Source organism: Argentina silus (assembly GCF_951799395.1).
Source record: "Argentina silus genome assembly, chromosome: 4".
NCBI lineage: Eukaryota > Metazoa > Chordata > Actinopteri > Argentiniformes > Argentinidae > Argentina > Argentina silus.
The window spans coordinates 14803166-14823954 of record NC_139658.1 but is presented as its reverse complement, the minus strand read 5'-3'; the positions used below and the strand labels follow the sequence as shown (position 1 = coordinate 14823954).

The following is a 20789-nucleotide window of genomic DNA, read 5'->3' as shown; positions in this document are numbered from 1 at the left end:
GGTTAGGGTTAGGGTTAGGACAACAGACAAGCTAGCAGTTAGACGTTCCTTCTCTACTATGATCACATGCCTTTATAAAAGAAGAGGAATATTTGAATGAAAGTCATAATACTAGCAACAAATAATAACATTTCAGTCAGGGCACTTAAGTCAGTTTAATATTGTTTAATGAAAAATGGTAGTACATTAGGTCTGGCGTAATTGGATGGCTCTGCTCTGTATAGCTCCCAGCCTCAAGTTTAACAACATAAAATACAATAACATAAGGCAGGGAGCCACCAAGGTTCTTCCTTTCTACTACATTTTGATCAAGCTAAGTCTTCAGAAGACAAAACATAGCTAATAAAGTTTGGCAGCATTCAAAAGTATTTTCTAAATAGAGGGCTGTGGATTCAACTACTCAGATAAAGTCACCAAAATAAGAGTTAGTCAGAATGCCTGTGCAATACTCCTTCCTTTCTTAATCTTCTTTTCATTCATTCTCATTTGTTGCCTGGCAACCAACAATATTTACCAAAAAGGAGTGCAGCCTGACTAGGCTATGACCTCACTTCCCCTCCCTCGACTTCCTCCCAAGCCTCCTAACAGAGGGGGCCCTGTTTGAAGACTTTAGAGATGCGTCCTTCCTTCCTTCCTTCCTTCCTTCCTTCCTTCCTTCCTAATAATTTCTGTTTCAATGCAATCTCTGGTCTGACAGGTTGGATTGGGTGAAAGCAGGAGTGTAGTGATCTTACACTCACTCATCCAATCCCTTGGATCAGTGATTACATAGCAGAGGGGACAGTGGAAGCCTTTAAAAATAATATATTGAATATATATTGAAATATAGCTGCAACAGCAATGAAGCGGACGGGGATTAAACCATGTAAGCATCATCATCAAACATCAGACATTTTTGTTTCTCTGAAACATGGCTAAATTTGTCGGTGCCTGACAATGATGTGTCCTCAAATGACTATACCATATTTAAGACAGACGGAGGAGAGGTGGCTATTTTTGTCAAAAACTGTTTTACTTCATCTGTTCTGCTGTCCTTCACTGTACCAAATCAATATGAATGTTTAGTCCTAAGTTTGTGTTTTGGAAATAACTCTTAAGTTGTCTGTCATACAAGTATATCACCCACCATCTGCTCATCATAGCACCCTTGATAACTTAGCTGCACTTCTATCTATATGCGATGGTTTACAACTATCACAGTCAATCTCAAAACCAACACGACCTACCTTGAAGAATCCAGAAATAATCTACTATGCTATAGCCAGTGGTGTTTTTGCAAATTACATCAGCGATCACTGTCCGATAGCCTTCTTTTTTCCTCCCTTATATGGACATGGACTTTCATATTGCTGAAATTTTTTTTTTTTCACCAGCCAGTTTTTGAGATAAATGGCAGAGGGCCCAAGATTAATAATAAGAACCCCAACAATTACAATAGAGTTTCAGCCCTTCGGTCTTGAACCCCTAATAATTATCAAGCAGTAGGCCTATTTGGATCAGTATTGACTGGGGGACGAATTCACTGGCTACTCTCAGACCTGGGTTGTGACATTGTCTCGCTCAAATGTGTCAACACGACTGTACTCCCACTCGACTAGGATGAAGTAATCATCTCCAAGTGTGGCAAAAGGGAGAATCGATATGAAGAGTGTCAGGAGAATCTGATTCCAAAAAGGAGTTTGAAGAGTAAACATTTGATGTGCAATTCAACTTGTAAAATCTCCCTCTGTCATTCTCTCTCTGTCTGTCCTTAACATTCATCCTATTATCTCTTCGTTAAATGTTGCTATGTAGTCGTTCTGAGCTCACCGGACTGGTTTGTTCACTCTGAAGCATGAAGATAGGGTTTGACACACTCACACACACGTGGATTGCATACAATCACTCATAAATAAATTGAAATATAGGTATAGAAAGAAATTAAAACATTCATATTAAGAATTGAATCATTAATAATCAGATGTATTGCACCATCATACTTTAGGTTGTGCTGTGAAACTAGAGTACATATGAGGCAAGGACAGTATGGGTGGAGAGGGTGGACACTGCCTGGGTGGAGATGGCAGAGACCGCTTCTGTTGAACATAGCTACAGAACTCCACCTTGCTTCTGCATACCTTGGAACATCTGATCCTGTAGTCCTAGTCTTACATACAGTACACACCCTGTAACATTATCACAGAGATGCACATAACTTCAGACACAATGCAAAATGTTATCACCTTTGTTCTATAATGTTCTGAGTAAGAGCTGAGGTACTTTAGGGTCACTGGTTTATAGTACTGTATGTTTCTGTCTATTGAAAGCAATGAAAGCTCTACTCTCTCTCTCCACACACACACACACACACACACACACACACACACACACACACACACACACACACACACACTTATACTCAGACTATTAAAGTCTGAGTATAATTGAGTTTTGAAGACAAAGTTGAAACAACAGTTAACTCCTTTGGACATGGGTTTCTGAGTGAATAGTGTACAGTACATCATGCCCAGACAATACAATTGTGATAAATTAGATCATCTTTGTTGTGACGATCATATGATATTATTACACTATCACCTCCCCTCTCTCTTGAGATCACGGGTTGCCGGTTCTCTTGTTCCAGTTACAAATCAAATCAAATCAAATCAAAGTTGATTTGTCATATACACAGAATCTACAGCCATAGATGGTGTAATGAAATGTTTTGAGCAAATTAAGTATAATAAAAACAACAACATACGGTAGAATCAATAAAATCTGTAAAAAAAACAACTTTTCAAAATCATTGCACTCTTTGGTGAGGTACATTAACCTCTGGTCTTTTTATCAGGATAGCTACATGATGTTACGTGACTGCTAGTTGGGTAGCTTCCATAGATAGCTAGGTGTGTGTTGATGTTTCTCTCTCATTGTCATGCGAAATTGGTGGTAAATTTGAATTTTGTTGACCGCAAACTCAGCGTGATTTTCTTCCTGCACGAACAGACAACTGGGCTGAATTTGTTGTTTTTCTGCAGTCCTCTTCCATTTCAGTCCAAGGTTATGTATCATGGCCTCAGTTATTCTGACAAAAATATGACCACCTGTTTTTTTTCTATGCGTGACATGCGTCTCATCTTTGTTTTGGACTTGGATCAACATTGATGCAACGTTAGGAGAATGCAGTTTGTTAGCTTGCTTGGAATATCAGGCCTGTTTTGCATGCAACACCTCCATGTAATTTTCTTCATGGTATTGGAGAGATGCTCTGTCAATCCTGGCCAATAAGTAAAACAATCTCTCTCTCTCTCTCTCTCTCTCTCTCTCTCTCTCTAGTCGCAACCCAGACAGACCGCGTCCACCCCAGTGGCCCAGGTCTCCTCCGTGAAGCCAGCACAGCCAGCGCAGTTTGAGGTAATGTACAATCCTCTCTCAACACTCTGTTTGTCTGTATGAGTAATTATCTTCTGTCTATGGTCCCCCCCTCCCAACCTCTCTCTCTCTCTCTCTCTCTCTCTCTCTCTCCTCTCTCTCTCTCATCACTCTAATCTGAAGTCAATGGGCTGCAGACCGTCTTCTTTTTTTTTGGAACACATCCCAGTTTCCTGTCTGTCTAACCTACGACCTCTTCTTTGGGCAATGTTCAGCACTGTTAGTTTCCTTCCTGTTTTAGTAGACTGCTCTTTTTGTGTAGACCCCATCTGTTATTACTATAAAATCTTCAAGGAGAGCACAGGGATAGGGTTGAGAATCAAGCAGCAACACTACAAAAAGAAAACTTTCCTCTTCCTCTCATTCAAAGCAAATGGTTGGTTACACCCGGCCTGAAACAATGGTTTGGAAATGAAATAGTTAGCTCGTTTGATGTCGCTAATACTTCTAAATGGAATATTTAAAACATGCTAAGAATTATTCCATACATTCTGAGTGTATGCTTGAAATGTGTGACTTGTTATGTTTGGATTTCACATTAAGGGAAAACATACAGCACTTTATTGAGAAAGTGTGTAAAGGTCATGTCCCTCACAGTGTTCCACAGGAGTTTGTTGTTGGTTACTGGCCTCTCAGAGAAGCTCAGTCTTGTCCTGATGTTCGGGAATTGGGCTTGTTAAGAGAATATTACTCACAGAACCCTTGATCAGTTAATTGCATTAATAGCTTAACCTCCATGCCTTGTGCAGTTAGATTTTAACTAACCAGCTAACTAAAACATGTTGTGACTGTGCAAACACACTTATTATAAACCCTCACTGCAACTAGCTGATAAGAACACAAGACAAGATGCTTACACTGTACAGATACTAGCGATAAAATAGACAGGCACTAACCAATCATTATACAGTAATATCCATCAAACATTCTTCACACAGGCACTCCACTGTGTGTGTGTGTGTGTGTGTGTGTGTGTGTGTGTGTGTGTGCGTGTGCGTGTGCGTGTGCGTGTGCGTGTGCGTGTGCGTGTGCGTGTGCGTGTGCGTGCGTGCGTCTCAACTTCAGCTCTCACTGCTAGCTGGTGTCGCCAGAAATAAGACTGATTAATCACAGAAAATACTTGTAGTCAGCACATACTGTAAGGTTATATTGCTCTCCACGTCAATAGGGGCCTGTCAGTTAGAACAAACTGTTCTGCTAAGTAAATGTCAGCTGTTGTTGTTGTTTTTGTGGGGATTTTGTCTAGGTATTGGAAGTCTCTCTCTGAATAGGTTTTGATAAAAGCACAGATGAAGTTTACAATCTGAGCTTGGATGCTTTGGCCAGTCGTTTATCCATCAGGACAAAAGCATCTCAGTTCTGGTTACCCCTAGAAAGGACTTATTTGCGGATAATCTCTTTCTTGCGTCTGTTCAAAAGGTTCTCAATCCTGTGCCCAGACAATGCCATGGTGACAGCCCAGGGCAGCGATGCCAACCTGAGGTGGCATGTTCACGTGTCCCCTCTGGACCTCCATGACAACTAAATATAAATGTCATCTGTTCTGGTGTGTTGACTCAGGACAGAACCCAGGGAAAGGCTTTGGTTGGACTATTATTAAACAAGCTATGAAGGCAAGCAGCATGGAAATGTAGAATTGTCATTTGGAGTAATTTGCCAGTATATTATGATAATGACATCACTGCTGGTAGTTTACCGTTTGGGAATATGATGACTGAGAAGGTTGTATTAACCAGTGTTGACATACTGGGTTTGACCTAGCCAATGCCCCTGGGCTATAAAGGACTCTCATTAGAACTTGACCTTGGGGGTCTCTCCCCTTCCGGTGCTAATCCCTCTGGCTTGTGAAGTAATGATGCTACTCGAAGTGGACAGCTTCTCAGATTTCACTGCATCACACATCCATGCAGTGCATATGTAGGCATGTATACACATACACACACAGGCACACTTGGATATAGCTATGTACAATATGTCATCCATAGGTCTGACAACAATAGATTCTGATGCTAACAGCAAGTTTTCCTCACTTTCCTTTTTTTCCTTTTTTCTTTTGAATTTGTTTCGGTTGATGAAGGCAATGTGTCAGTATTCCTGCAAAAAAATTAATTGGATACGGACCTGTTGTAATTGAAGTTAAACAAATCCTAATGGTAATTATGTTACAGAAGGGATCTTCTGCATCAGCCATGGCTACAAAGCCTGGGGCACTCACCACGGAAACTAGTGGTGCCACCGGAAGTGGTGTCACTGTGGGAGGGGCCACGACAGTGGGTACAACACAGAGAGCCATGGCCAAAGTGATGCCTGAGGTATACAGTCTCTAAGTCTATGGAGTTACTTATGTTCTGGAGCTATAGTGATGGGCAGAGGCTTTTTCTGACTTTCTTAACCCTCCCCTCCCATCCTCCGCAGCTCTTGATGTCTGCTGTCTTGCTTAGGGTTCTAACTTTTACCTCCTCACATTTAGTTTTTTTTATTTTACATTGTGTAACCATAAAAATTGTCTTCACCACCATAAAAATGGTTTGCTTGTCATATGATTAGGGTTGGGCTGATTTATTGTAACGTTTATCGACGATGATTGATACCTAGATACCTAGTCAAGTACGTGAGTGCTATATCAATTAATACAGAGTACAACCCAAAGTATCGGTACACCGCTAGACCACAATGTTTTTTTGAGAAAGCGGAACTTTGTACAATAAAACAAATATGATTTGAGGGTTCTATTGGGCATATGTTCGATAATTTCACAGGCAAATCGACAATCATAGTATTCCAAATATCGCCCAACCCTATGATGCTGGAGAATTCAATGAGTGCTCTAACACGCTGCCAATGTTGGGGGTGCATATTGCTGCTGTAAACTCATGATGTGAACTGCATCATCATCATTTCCTGTTTCCTATGCTTGCCTTTTGGCTTGTAGACGGCACTTGTCTCTCCTAACACTGCGGTAGCAGGTGCAACTGTTATTGACATGCCTGAGACCAAAGGCAGCCCTAAAGAAATCCCTAAGGTAACCTTCCCCCCCACACTCTCCTCACTCAAAATAAAATGGTTTCGTCAACTGACTCCTTTGTGACCTCTCGATGGCTGCTAAATTTAATCTCTGGGTAGGAGTTGCCTGTAGGAACAGATCTAGGAACAGCTTTCCCCTGTAAATCCTAATTTTAGCCATTAGGTAAGGGGAAATGCAAATATGACCTCAGATTAGTGTCTAGGGGCAACTTCATGCTACTTCAAGTTTCAAACAATTCCTGAACCTCACATTAACATAGTCTCAGAGTGCACTTTTAAGACAGTGATTTTGCTTTTTGTGTTGTGCATTTCAGTGTTTGTGAGTTTTCACCCTGCCTCTTGATTGTAGACTGCACCCATCTCCCACGCCAAAGCTACAGCTCCTACCCCTGTGACTGGAGCAGCCGGTACTACAGGGGTGGTGACAGGGAAATCCGAAGTGATGAAGCCCAAAGACTCTCCAAAAGAGACTGCCAAGGTAGATGCCCAACCAGAAGAGAATGTGGGCCCCTTTGGATCTTGGTTCTTTGCCTGGCCTGTCTCATTTCAACTTCCCACCAATTCAACACTCCCCTTGACCACTGTTCCAAATATTGTTTCTTCACCATTCTTCTCTCCTCAATGCCCTTTCAGATACAGCAACTTGAAGAGCTTCGGTCATTTTCTTTTATCTTCATATTCTTCCACCCTTTTTATGTGGCATCCATACGCATTTCGCTCTGAAGATGTCTTTGAAACATGCCTCTGCTTCTGACATCCCCTCTTCTTGTCTGGATGTGTTTGACTGAACAGTGAATTGACTCTTTTGCTCCCAAGATTGAATGTCTTACCAGCATGCCCACACTTGTGTTATAGAGCAAGCTGAACACACCAAGCCTGGCCATGTCTGCCAAGTCTGATGCATCAGCAGGATCTGTTGTCAGCAAGGGTATACCAGTGGAAAGTATCCCTAAAAATACAACAAAGGTTAGACTCCTTTGGTTGTTGGTTGGAAAACCTGTTCTAAAAAAAAATTACTTTACACTTCTTCTTCTCATTGCTTTGCACCACATCTTGGTTCATATATTATAGTGGTTTTGGGGTATGTGTGTGTGTAGTTTGTAAGGTTTTGAGGTGAATGCGGTCTCTGTCCTGTCCATGCATTTCTTCTGCATATTCATGCTCTTTTTTTCATGGTACCCTCTCTTCAAAAGCCGATGGGAGATAAAGTGCTGACTACCGGCCTATACTAAACTGTTACACTAAAATAACAAGCGTAAACTAACAAGCCAACTATCGTCCTATTACTCTAGTAAACTGGGACTCTAAACTGTGATTTGCGAGCAGCAATTTGAGTGTTGCTCTCAACCTGGTCTAAATAGTGTCAACCTCATGCCTTATAGAATGTGCCTCACACATCAAGCAAAGCTGACACTGCTAAAATTGATCCTGCTAAAGTGGCAAAGCCAGCAGCAGCAGCAGCAGCAGCTGTTGTGGCCGGGAGCGCCTCTGTGAAAGGAAAACCAGGAGATGTTGTTCAGTCAACAGGGACCAAGGTAGACTCCAGATTACTCTTGGGTATTAACATGCCACAGTGGAAGAGAGAGGGGCGGGGGGTGCCCTGGGGGTTGGGTTGGTGGTGGGGGGGAATTATTATCGTTCTTTCTTGTTTTTGATTATCTAGATTCAATTAAAGTACTATGCAATAACATTATTTGTGGGTAACAGGATGTCTGACGATATAATGTAACCAGTTAGCAATACCTTGTATGTCTACAATAACATACTCTCTGGTTTTTACTCTCTATATCTACTCTTATGAGTAGTTCCTAATTGTGTTCAAGAGATGCTGGAGGGGATGCCTAACTTTTAATTAATTACATGTTGTTGTTGTTTTTTTCAAACTGTGTCACACTGTATTGTTAGTACATAGCTAAGGACTGTTATTGCCTGATTTGTGACATAATTAACGAAATGTGCCAAGGCTCTATTCATTTGCAGTTTTATGGATTAAGACTGTTGAAAGCTCTGCAGTTGACTTAATAGTCTTTAGTTTTCATTCAGTGATCATGAGTGTTACTCCATTCTACTATTTTAAAGCAACTCCTGTGCATTGCGACATTGGGACAATGTTCACAAATCAATACAGTAAAACATGGATTCTCAGTGTAGTCGAGCAACACTAAAAACAGCCTTTCATTGAGACATACCTTGGCCATATTTGGGGAACGTCTTTGTTTACTGAAGTATAGTGTGTGACTATGTTTCTGTGCACTGGCCGCACCTAAGTATACTTCTGAATATTTGAAGCAGCCCTAGAGGGGTGTACCTGCAGTTTTCACAGCACTGATGCGACAGTTACAGAACAGTTGTGCAAATATGGTATAGTAGAACTACTATGTGTGTATGTTATTCACTCATATCTCCTGGTCTGGGTTACAGGTGCAGGTGGAGGTAGGTCCACCAGGAGCCAAGGTAGCCAAAGAGGTAATTCTGCCACTACATCTCCTCTCTATAATGCTATGTGGATTTGATGTTATACTTAAAGGAATGAATGGAATGGCAGTCCGTTGCATGTTGTTGAATTGTGTTGCATGTTTAGGAGCTTGCTGTGGACCCCTTTGATGCCCTGGCCGACATTTTGCCTCCATCAGAGCCTCTGGCCCCTCTACCTGTATACACTGGTCCAGAGGTGACAGAGGTACAACAGCCTTGCTGTGTGTGTCTGTGTGTGTGTGTGTGTGTGTGTGTGTGTGTGTGTGTGTGCGTGTGTGTGCGTGCGTGTGTGTGTGTGTGTGTGTGCGTGTGTGTGTGTGTGTGTGTGCGTGTGTGTGTGTGTGTTTGTTTGTGGTCTGTGTGTTTATGGTGTGTGTGCGTGCGTGTGTGTGTGTGTGTGTGTGTGCGCGCGTGTGTTTGTGGTCTGTGTCTTATCTGTCTGTTTGTCTCTCTGATTTATTTGGTGTGTGTATGTGTGAGTTGGATACATGTGTTGTAGTGTGTGTCAGGTGACTGCGTGGGTATTGTAACAGTGTGCATGTATCACAGCCTGGCCATGACTCAAAGAAGGCCGTGTTATGTGGAGAGAGAGACGACACACTGCCTCCGGGATACAGATATGAGGATATGGTCAGTTCCTACCTCTCTTCATCCACAATCTGTCCTTTCAGCCCACCCTGAACCCACTGTTGTTGTTGTTGTTTCTTTTGTGTGTGTGTGTGTGTGTGTATGCTTTTAAGCTTGCTGCTATGCACTGTGGCACATGGTTTACTACACTGCTTGCGCTCTTTGTTATAAAGTTGACTTTACATTATCATTATTGTCATTATTGTCATATGTATTATTGTCATTATCATGTCAAAGCAGGTGTTATACTGTAAGCACTTAAAATAGCTAATAACAGGTTTCTGATAACAGACAGCCATGACACAAGCTGCAGTTTAGGTTGGCTAGGTAGCTAGCTGACAAGCTAACTATGCTGAGCTGACATACAGCTGTGTGCCGCATGACAGTGTTATATCAATATTTGCACATTTTCAGCAGTTATGACTGCATATGACACCTGATTTGTCATGCTATTGACAAGTTATAACTGAGGGTTTAACTGTGACCATTAACCCCTTCTTTCAAAATTCTCAGTTAATATTTAGGCTAATTGAGAAACAGTTTGAATTGAGAAGTCTTTAGGCATTATTGTAATGTCTTAGATGTGATGCTTAACAGCATAGTTCACCCAAATTATAACATTGGTTAGATAGTTCCTTGCCTTGAAAGTAGTCCACGGTTCCAATTTGTTTAAAGAGCGAACGCAACTTACTCCTAACTTGTGGGACTGTTAAAAAAAACAAAAACAATAGGAATGAATGGGCCAAGTAGAATGAGTTCAGAATTGCATGGCCAATCAACTTAAATGGACATGGTTTGAAGTTACTTAGTGATGATTTGGCCACAAATGTGGATCTCAGTCTACCCTCTGACTACTTTCAGACCAAAACTACCTAACCAAATGGTAATTTGGGTGAGCTATCGCTTTCATTTATATTTTATTCATCTGAAATGGGTTTCTTCATTTTTCGTAGGCCCCAGTTGGTAAACCAGGTTACAAGCCAAAGGTCATCCCTGAGGTAAGACAGTTTTGATGTTTACATTTTGTTTTGTCTTGGAAAAGGTTTTGAAGGTTGTCAAAAATGGTAATGTTGACAACTTTATACAGTGTGGTGATATTCTGTTGAGATAAACCATAGTGTACAGGTAAGTAAGTGAAGAGAATGTCATTTGGAATGAGAAAACCTGACATAATCTCATGGTAGCATACTGGCTTGACCCAAAGAAAAGTGTTGTCAACTTAGAGAAGGAAAGTGCTGAACCCTTAATATGTCACTCACTTCCCTTCCTTCTCTCTCTCTCTCTTTTTCTCTCTCTGTCCCTCAATGTTTCATACAGGCTCAATCACACACACACACACACACACACACACACACACACACTTTACAATGTGGAAGGTTACATTGCATTGCGGGGTGTTGGCTTTGCAAACAATATTAGAACCACCTCCAGCTGGTTCTTGTTTTGCTTAACCCAACACACACACACACACACACACACACACACACACACACAGACAGCGGATATACAGTCAGCGCACACTCACTTATTATTCCATTCCACCCATTCGACACTGCACTCCTTTCTGTTTTATGCCTTGTTTTATTTAGTTTTTGTATGTGTACACTAGCAAACATATTTACCTGAAGTATGTTGTCTAAAGTTAGAGTTCTCTAAAGTTGCCTTTTCATCATATGATAAGCAGTCATTTTTGAAACAGAACTGACGCAGCTACAGTATGTACAGCTACAGTAATATGTTCCTTTTGAGCAAGCTTTGTTGTGATTTTCACGGAATGCAATGGGTGTGTCTGTACTTTTCCTCCTGGTTTGGCACATGCAGTCTGGTTTGCATGATTTAGTTTCATTGCTTTGTGTTAGTCTGAGTCGCCCTCTTGTGGTATATTTTAAGATAAAACTGTTTCTGTAAGATACAGACATATTTAGGGGCAATAAGTAATGAGCCAATAGTCAGTGGTCAACTAGGAATCTAATTTGTTGCTATCAAATGGAGAGTCAGAGTCCTGAACAAATCGTTTATGTGTTTGTTTCAGAAACCCTTGAGCACAGCCGAGGCTCTGGATTCTCTTTCTGATGGGTTCATGACCTTTACTGCCCCAAGTACTAAGAAGAAGGAAGAGGTAAGTCTCTGTATTTATTTAACAACTTGTAACAACCTGCATCCCGTGTCCAAAAAACATCCTTTATCCAGCTTTATTAAATCATTATTAGTCCCTTAAGATATAAGTATATGTATGTACCAGATGATCATTTTAGCATTTTGAGCATATTTTGGAAACCAAATTTCTCTTTTGTTTATGCCACAAATATTCACAATCCTGGTTAAACATAAACTGGCTGATTAAGTTGAATTAAAGTAAATAAAATTAGGCTTCTCTGTGTCTGGGAAACTAGCCCTTTGATATGAACACACTGCCTTATGAACCCAACAATATTCCTGGTTCTTCTACCATCAGAAAAAAGAGGACATTGCTGCCATTGATTCCCTGTCTGCTGGCTTCTCCAACTTTGCACCACCTCCACCTGCCCCCATCAAGGTACAGCAACGCAACAATTGTCTTACAGTTGTGACCTGAACTGTCTTGCTGAGTTTTACCACAGCATTCTAAAACTGTCCAGTGTTATCTTGTCTCCTCTTTTATTGCTTTGCCCGGCTTAACACATTCCTTCTTGAACCCTCCCTTCGTTAGTTAGCTAGTTATACTACTGATAAGAATTAACAACAAGTCATAACATCCCATTTATCACCCTTTCTTGATGAATGCCTAGTTTCAGATGTATTCACAACACAGGTGGTAATATGCATTGTAAAACATACTACATTATAAGCATTAATACTGTAATCAGTGCTCATTTAAGACTATATGAATGCATATTAATGTATGTATTAGAGAAGTCGTGGCATGTAGTGTTACAACAATCATGTCTTTCCTTTATTCCAGTCTCCTACTCCCCCTGCTGACAAGAAAGCCAAGGTGGAAAAGGTATGAAACACAGAAGACGCTCCCATATTACCTCTACACTACAGATTCCTAAGCAGTGAATAAACGCCTTGATAAACACATGTTTATGTCAGTAGTTATAGATACTATAACTGCTATTGCTGACGTGCATACAGTAGGCATGTGAGAATGCTCTACAAAGGTGTTGTTATCTATGACTTATTGATATGTTATGCACCTGTAGTTATGTCAAACCCTCACACTAAGGTTAGTATTAGTAATAGAGCACAATTTGAATTGGCATTTTGTTTAAAACTGGGATAATGAGAGGTCCCTGATGACCTTATTATGGTGTGTTTTTCAGGCTGCTGACGACTTTTCTTTGATGTCAGGATTCGACGCCCCACTGGACACCAAGCCTAAGAAGGAGAAGGTGTGACATTTGATGGCTCTAGTTTCTCTCTACCCCTCCCCTTTTATATTGCTCTCTCTTTAACTCTCTGTCCCTCCCTCTCTCTCTTTCTCTTAGTCTGTCTCTCTCTCTCCCTCTCTCTTTAGTGTTGTTATGCATCTGTTATAATAGAACATTTGTATTGCAGGCCATTGGTGCCCTGTCTGCTGGCTTCTCCAACTTTACACCACCTCCACCTGCCCCCATCAAGGTAAAGCAGGAATGCTTAAGCCCAGTCCAGATGAGATGAAACTGGACAGTTTTAGAACACAGTTTTCTTGATCTGCACTACTCATTTTGACTGTTGACGTCTCCAAGATTCACCATGTCTAATCTTAGTTTAGGACTGAAAGACAAGATGGAGCTCTTCTAGAAAATTCTGCTAACAGTTAGCTTGTTATGACTAGCTTTCTAGTTGGATCACTTACAAAAGCAACACATATTATTGTTGTTTCTGTATGGGAAAGTTGGCGAGGTAGCAATATTATTTCAGCTACTTAATGTTTTCCCACAGCATTCTAAAACTGGCCAGTTTTGTCTTGTCTCGTCTGGTGTATCTGTGCCTGGCTCAGCACATTGCTTCTTGAACCGTCCCTTAGCTAGTTAGCTGGTTTTTATTGTATTTATTCATCCTTTATTTAACCAGACAAGTCACACTGAGATTTACATCTCTTTTTCAAGTTACAGTACATTATAAGACTATAGAGTCCTTCATAACACCTCATTTAACAACCTTTATTGATTAATGTCTAGCTTCAGAATTCACAATGCGTAACACACAGGTACATAGCTCAAACATAGCTCATTTAAGAGTATATGAATGCACAGTGTATTTATGATGCATAAGCGAAGAGGTGGCTGGTAGAGTGTTACAAGAATCATTTCTTTCCTTTATTCCAGTCTCTTCCTCCCCAAAAGTTATGAAACACAGAAGACGCTACACTACACTACATATTCAAAAGCAGTGAATAACGCCTTGATAAACACGTTTATGTCAGTAGTTATACCCTGCTATTGCTGACATACATACAGTAGGCATGCTATACAGAGTAATATTTTATATACATGTTATCTATGACTTATTGATATGTTATGCATCTGTAGTTATTTCAAACCCTCACACTAAGGTTAGTATTAGTAAGAGAGCACAATTTGAATTTGTCACTGATGACCTTATTACGGTCTGTTTTCCAGGCTGCTGGTGACTTTTCTTTGATGTCAGGATGCGACGCCCCACTGGACACCAAGCCTAAGAAGGATGAGGTGTGACATTTGGTGGCTCTCTACCCCCGCCCCCATACTCTCTCTTTAACGCTCTCTTCCTCTCCCTCTCTTTCTCTTTGTCTGTCTCTCTCCCTCCCTCTCACATTAGCTCCCTTATGCCTGTTATAAAACATTTGTGTTGCAGGCCAAGGTTTGGGGTTAATTCCAATTGAAATCCAAGGGACAATTCATTAATTCATGAAGTGATTAATTTATCTTGAATTGGAATTACAAGAATCTTCAAGCAGCATAATTGGAATTGAAGTTGTGGTATTCATTTAAAGATTCCATTTTAAAGAATCCCAATCTGATGGCAGTTGTTCTGCAAAATATATTGAAGATACTTTTGGATCAAATGATCTGATCTCTCTCCCCACCCCAACCCCCATCTCCCCAGGATGGGTCCATGTCCTTGGATGCCCTCAGTGCTCTGGGAGACACCCTGGCCGCTCCAGAACCGGCCCCAGAACCCCCCAAGCTCAGACCTGAGGACATTGTCATGGTATGGACTCACAGTTGCTCCTCACAGTTGTTTTCCTAGCAACTTGTATTTCTTCCACATTTGGGTAACATCATACTTTGTTTATAAATTGATCATTAAAATGATTATACATAATGTTAATGTAATCTTGGTTTAGCAAAGAACTTAACAATAAATGTACAAACTGTTTATGAATAATAGATGATGGTTCAGTTTATGAGCAAACCTTTAAATGAAAGGTGCAATATGTAACATTCAAGCTTTCTAATGGTTCTAAATGACTTATGTTGAGAATGTTTAATAGGTAGAGATCAGGGAAAAAGTTCCATTGAAATAAATATTTCATTTACAGATGTTTTGGTCCCAAAAAGCACTTTCTAAAATGTTGTGTGTAGGGGCGATTGGTGATTGTTTGTTTACAATTGGCCAGGGGTGTTCTCGGGGAGTGGACTCATCGATGTTCACCTTTCTGTGGGGGGGGGGAGGGTATATTATTACTATTATTATTATTATTATTATGGAGGATGTTGTTGTATGGAACTTCAAACTGAATTTCACCTCTGTGGCCAGAGTTGGCAGATTTCCAACAGACTTACAACCTGCTCTTTAAAGTTTGACAAACGATTGTGAAGCTCATAGCTATTTAGTCTAAAAGAGGGACTCTTTTTACAACACACAGTTCATTTGACTTCCCTGGCAATATCTCACTTGTATGTATATATCTCTGTGTTTATCTGCAGGAGGGAAAACTGGACTCAGAGAAGGGTGTGCTGGTTGGTGAGAGGGAGGACACTCTCCCACCAGAGTACAGGTTCACAGAGGACAAACTCAAAGACCTGCCTGCTCCCAAGAAAGAGGTGAGTCAGACATGGGTGTCAACAACATGGGGGAGAAGGATACTCTTTGTCCAGTTTGCACCTTCTAGACTATATACTGAATACATACATACACATATATACTGAAAATGTATGCACACACTGCACTCACTTTGGATAAAAGCATCAGCTAAATGGCATATATTATATATTATTACTAGACTACTTCAGGAACCAGAAGTCTGCCATCATACAGGCAGCAGTAGCTAGCTACTGTTTACAAAGCCATAGCACTATTCCAGGGTGTTCATAAGTAGGCATAGTGATCTGGTAGTGATGCCGACAGGCATACAAGCTTAAGTAAAAACAGCAAACTGCTGGATGTGGTTGTTTATAATCAGCCATAGTGATCTGATGTTTATAAGCAGCCATAGTGATTTGATGTTTATAAGCAGCCATAGTGATCTGATGTTTATAAGCTGCCATAGTGATCTGATGTTTATAAGCAGCCATAGTGATTTGAGGTTTATAAGCAGCCACAGTGATCTGATGTTTGATGTAATAAGCAGTCTCAGGGGTCTGATGGTTGGGTGTGGGTGTCATAATATATGGGTAGAATGCTCAGACCCTACAGGTAAAGTGTTACAGTACCAAATCGGTTTAGAAGAATACCTATTAGAGGACATTATAAGCAGCCATAGTGGCCTGATAGTATGGTGTTTATAAGCATTCACCGTAGTCTGATGGTATGGTATTTGTAAGCATTCATACTAGTCTGGTGGTGGATTAGTGAGAGAGTTCTCTCTCTTTGTGATCTCTCTCTCTCTTTTTTTTTTTTTTTTTTTTTTTTTTTTTTTTACAGTTTTAGTTTTTCAACTTTTATTTTTGTTTTTGATGCTGCTCTTATTCTTTTTAATGTGTTGTGTTTTACTGTTTCTACTTATATTTTAGTTTTTATTTGCATATCTGTTTTATCTATTTGTAAAGCACTTTGTAACACTGTTTTAAAAAAGTGCTATATAAATAAAGTTGATTATTATTATTATTATTATTATTATTATTATTATTATTATTATTTCTCTCTTCAGCCCTCCATGGACTCAGGTGAGGCTCTGGACATCCTGTCTGGAGACTTCATGAGCTCCTCTGTAGCTCCTGCTGTCCAGGCCCCGGTCCTCATCCCCTCAGCTCCTCTACAGGTGACCCTCTCCCATTGGTCGACAGCAGCTCATCCATCTCCCGATTGGTTCACTGATTGGTCATCTCTGTGTCAATCTATTCACCCGTTCAATAGATGAATCTTTTTACAAATGTGTTTTTTGAGTCAAATTAATTTGTCAAAACATGACATGCTAATTATTCAACTGACATAAGGGCAAGTGGGTTGACATGAACTACTATGGCATGTCATAACAGGGTTCACTCTTCCTCTTACAGTATGTCATTGTTATAAAGGCATTTCTGCTGGAAGCTTGAAGAATCATGTTACTCTTTCTCCCCTAGCCTAAAGTAGAGGAGCTGTCAGCTCTTGATGCTTTGGCTGGAGACTTTGTTGCTCCTACTAAGGCCTCTGCTGTACAGGCCCCAATGGCTCCCCCCGTCAAGAAGCCCCCAAAGGTAAATCCACTGCACGTGTGTGTGTGTATGTGTGTGTGTGTGTGTGTGTGTGTGTGTGTGTGTGTGTGTGTGTGCGCATGTGTGTGTGCACTTGTGTATCTACAGTATGTCTTTTTCGTTTTATAGTGTGTGCGTGTTCAATGTGTCCAAAAGAAATGGAGACCTTCTCTAGGAATTGAGTGCCCTGTTTGTCCTGGCTCATGTTTAAGTGTGTCCTGTGGACTTTTTGGTGTTGTCATATGTACTGTATGTACGTGTGTCATATGCATGTTTGCCTCCCGTCAATAGATAGCTGTTTGTCCTTTTGCCAAGCCTAGTCCTATTGACATCATCACTGCCCCTGTCGCAGCCCCACCTGCTCCAAAACCCACAACCGATGAGGTAACTATGAAGCACTATGTGCATCCTCACCACAAGTGTGTTAGCGCCACCTACTGTACAGGAGGCATAGATTACTCAACCATGGCTCTGCCTCATGTCCCCATGTCCCCTTTGTCTCTCTGTGTCCCCAGGATGGGTCCATGTCCTTGGATGCCCTCAGTGCTCTGGGAGACACCCTGGCCGCTCCAGAACCGGCCCCAGAACCCCCCAAGCTCAGACCTGAGGACATTGTCACGGTATGGACTCAAATGGATTGTCTACCGTGCATACTGTTGTGGCCTACGGTTTGTCTCTTTTTGAAGAATTGATAGAAGGAATAACATCTGCACTCAAAGGAAAGCTGAGAAGTGCTGACAAAAACTACTGCTGAAAAGTATGCTTTCTTGGCCAGATCTACCTTGAAAAAGAGGTCCTCAATAGCCTCTTTTCGACAGCTATACCAGTGCGTGCCAAGACTTAATGATGACTAGCTAGTACTGAAAGCCCAGTGCTTCGAGCCTAGTGAACAAGCTTGTTTTGAATTTCCGCATCTGCCTGGGCTTTCTAGTCCTGCTCCAGTATGTTTACTTTCTGCAGTTCGTAAGGTTAGCAATTGTATGGAGACAATATGTCAAATCCCCCGATTTCGCAACAGGTTCTGGTAACTTGTCATCCTAACCCTGACCCTTGGCACTTGTATGCAAACGTGTAATTAAAAAGCGCTATTCAAATCAATGTGTAGCAACACTGAGCTAACTTAGCTAACTGAGCCTGCCACCCACAAACTTCACTAACCAACTGCACTTGGAAGATAAGAATATCCCGCCCTCACTCTAAACCGCTCCCCCAGTCCCATTTGGCCTCATAAGGACCAGGGGGGTAGAGGAGGCTAAAAGGTGGAGTTTTAAGCACAAAATAGGCCCAAAGGAAGCACAGTTGAAGCCTGGGAGTGACTGTGGAAAAGCAATTGACCTTGGCATGCACGGCTTAAGCCCTGTTGTAGAAAGCCGGCTAATAGCTGGCGTGCTAGCTCCACAGAAATGTGAAGCCGAGAGACTCAATAAGTGATTACTTCCTGTGAAGCAGACGAGTCAGTGCATGCCAAGGCGTGTTGCAAACAGGAAATCATTGTTGGTTCAGTCTCTCTGCTTTTCATTTCTCTGGCGCTACAGTAGCACGCTCTGGCTCACTCAGATATAGCACGATAATGGATAAAGGCTTGGATAAAGGTTAAATAAAAAATGAATAGATAAAATCTATTGACCTCTGCTGCCTTAAATGAATTCAGTCTTCCACAGCTGTCTCCAGGGAACAAGTCTGTCTATCATCCACACTTCCACGCTGCTTTCAATAAGAATTCTTATCTCTTTTCAATAAATTCTCTTCGCAGAGTTTAGAGTAATGCATACCAATCCTTTAAAGAATGACTATGAACTCTGCATGTAATATCCCTCCATTTTAAGTCTACTTGTCTGTGTGTCTGTACATGTTTATGCATGTGTGTTTTGTATGTATGTGTGGGTATGTAGGAGGGAAAACTGGACTCAGAGAAGGGTGTGCTGGTTGGTGAGAGGGAGGACACTCTCCCACCAGAGTACAGGTTCACAGAGGACAAACTCAAAGACCTGCCTGCTCCCAAGAAAGAGGTGAGTCAGATATGGCCATCAACACACCTTAGACTTATTACTATCAGATGTAATAATTACATATGAGATAACATTTGACATTAAAGTCACAATAAAGTACTTTGTTAAAAGCCTATAAAGGATTTATATAAGTGGTTTATAGACAGTTGACGATTCATTCGGTAACACTGTACTTAGAGCATACAATTAAATGTGTTCATAGGGCATTGTAAGATTTACCTATAATGTGTTATATGTGTGCCTCATAGAACGTTTTAATATTCATATACCTCATATACCTCCTTTAAAAGTGTTATCGATATCATGGGAAATTAGGGGCTTAAGAAAAATCTTACAGAATGCACCTTTAAATTGAGCTTAATGGCATGGGTGTTGCATGCTGTTGGACTATAGGATAGGAGTCCAATAGTGATATTACACCTCTCTACCCTTCTCTCTCTCTCTCTCTCTCTCTCTCTCTCTCTCTCTCTCTCTCTCTCTCTCTCTCTCTCTCTATCTTTCTCTCTTTCTTTCTTTCTCTCTCTCTTTCTCTCTCCAGCCCTCCATGGACTCAGGAGAGGCTCTGGACATCCTGTCTGGAGACTTCATGAGCTCCTCTGTAGCTCCTGCTGTCCAGGCCCCGGTCCTCATCCCCTCAGCTCCTCCACAGGTGACACAGGCCCTCTCCCATTGGTCGACAGCACTGTAGCTCACTCCATCCATCAAACATCTGTCCATTCATTGGACAGACTCTGCTCTCAATCTATAGCCATCCAATCAGTGTACTTGGTTTCTGGTAATATTGAGGGTGTACTGATACTTCTTCTTGACATAAAGCTTATATAATTCTCTCATAAGAGTGACGTAAGAGTGTTCTTATGGTTATTACAGTGGACATAACCCTTGTATAATGCAAAAGGGGTCAGAAGTTGAATCTATGATTAAGATGTTTACCATTCGATAACACCATAACAGTTATCATATGATAGTCGTAAAGAAGGTTATGTTATAACTAGTTATGGCAGGTATTACAAGGATCATTTCTTGGTTTGTTCTTATTGGCAGCATCTGTAACATCTGAAAGCTGATGTTATAAGTAGTATTTTTATTTTCTCCTCTACTCTCACTCCACCTCTCCTCTTCTCTGTCTCTAGCCCTTAGACGACTTTGCCCTGGATGCCCTGGCAGGGGACTTTGTTGCTCCAGCTGTTGCTCCTGCAGTCAAATGTGCTGTCACCCAGCCTGCCCAAGCTGCCCGCCAGGTTCAGTACTAACATACACTCACACGCACACGCACACGCACACGCACACGCACACACACACACACACACACACACACACACACACACCATGCACGCACGCATGCACACGCACACACATGCACACACACACACACACACACACACTGCACCCCAGGGACGTAGTTGTCATTTCTGTCTGTGTGTGTGTACGTGTGTGTGTGTGTCCTCAGCTATCTGAAGGAACTGCAGATGCTCTGGACCTCTTGTCAGACACCCTGATGGACACCACCCCTGTCGTAGAGCCTGCACCCGTCCCAGTCAAAGACATCATAAAGGTACTCCTCCGCTTCATGTCCAATAGAACTAACACATGCTGTAAAGAGTCTGAACACATGGGCTGGATTCCCAACTGAAAACTAGATCCTCTCCCTCGGCCCTTGATGACACACTGGAAATGA

At 41.4% G+C, this 20789-nt stretch overlaps 1 protein-coding gene across 13 annotated transcripts in view; it reads left to right on the top strand.

Annotated features, from left to right (window-relative positions):
* Positions 1-20789, top strand: part of cast (calpastatin) — a gene marked incomplete at its 5' end in the record, with an annotated part of 46113 nt that overhangs the window by 20184 nt on the left and 5140 nt on the right. For 6 of the 13 annotated variants that reach the window (XM_083667474.1, XM_083667476.1, XM_083667475.1 and 3 more), the window contains 26 exons: positions 3316-3393; positions 5580-5723; positions 6344-6433; positions 6785-6913; positions 7291-7401; positions 7818-7970; positions 8857-8901; positions 9017-9115; positions 9460-9540; positions 10491-10535; positions 11570-11656; positions 11993-12073; positions 12479-12520; positions 12843-12911; positions 13078-13140; positions 14124-14192; positions 14590-14694; positions 15414-15530; positions 16577-16687; positions 16992-17105; positions 17394-17486; positions 17618-17722; positions 18995-19111; positions 19650-19760; positions 20245-20352; positions 20562-20666. In XM_083667474.1, coding sequence (XP_083523600.1) covers positions 3316-3393; positions 5580-5723; positions 6344-6433; positions 6785-6913; positions 7291-7401; positions 7818-7970; positions 8857-8901; positions 9017-9115; positions 9460-9540; positions 10491-10535; positions 11570-11656; positions 11993-12073; positions 12479-12520; positions 12843-12911; positions 13078-13140; positions 14124-14192; positions 14590-14694; positions 15414-15530; positions 16577-16687; positions 16992-17105; positions 17394-17486; positions 17618-17722; positions 18995-19111; positions 19650-19760; positions 20245-20352; positions 20562-20666 — 2472 coding nt within the window. The remainder of the gene's footprint in view (positions 1-3315; positions 3394-5579; positions 5724-6343; positions 6434-6784; positions 6914-7290; positions 7402-7817; positions 7971-8856; positions 8902-9016; positions 9116-9459; positions 9541-10490; positions 10536-11569; positions 11657-11992; positions 12074-12478; positions 12521-12842; positions 12912-13077; positions 13141-14123; positions 14193-14589; positions 14695-15413; positions 15531-16576; positions 16688-16991; positions 17106-17393; positions 17487-17617; positions 17723-18994; positions 19112-19649; positions 19761-20244; positions 20353-20561; positions 20667-20789) is intronic. The other 7 variants (XM_083667473.1, XM_083667472.1, XM_083667478.1 and 4 more) reach the window with 6 other exon arrangements.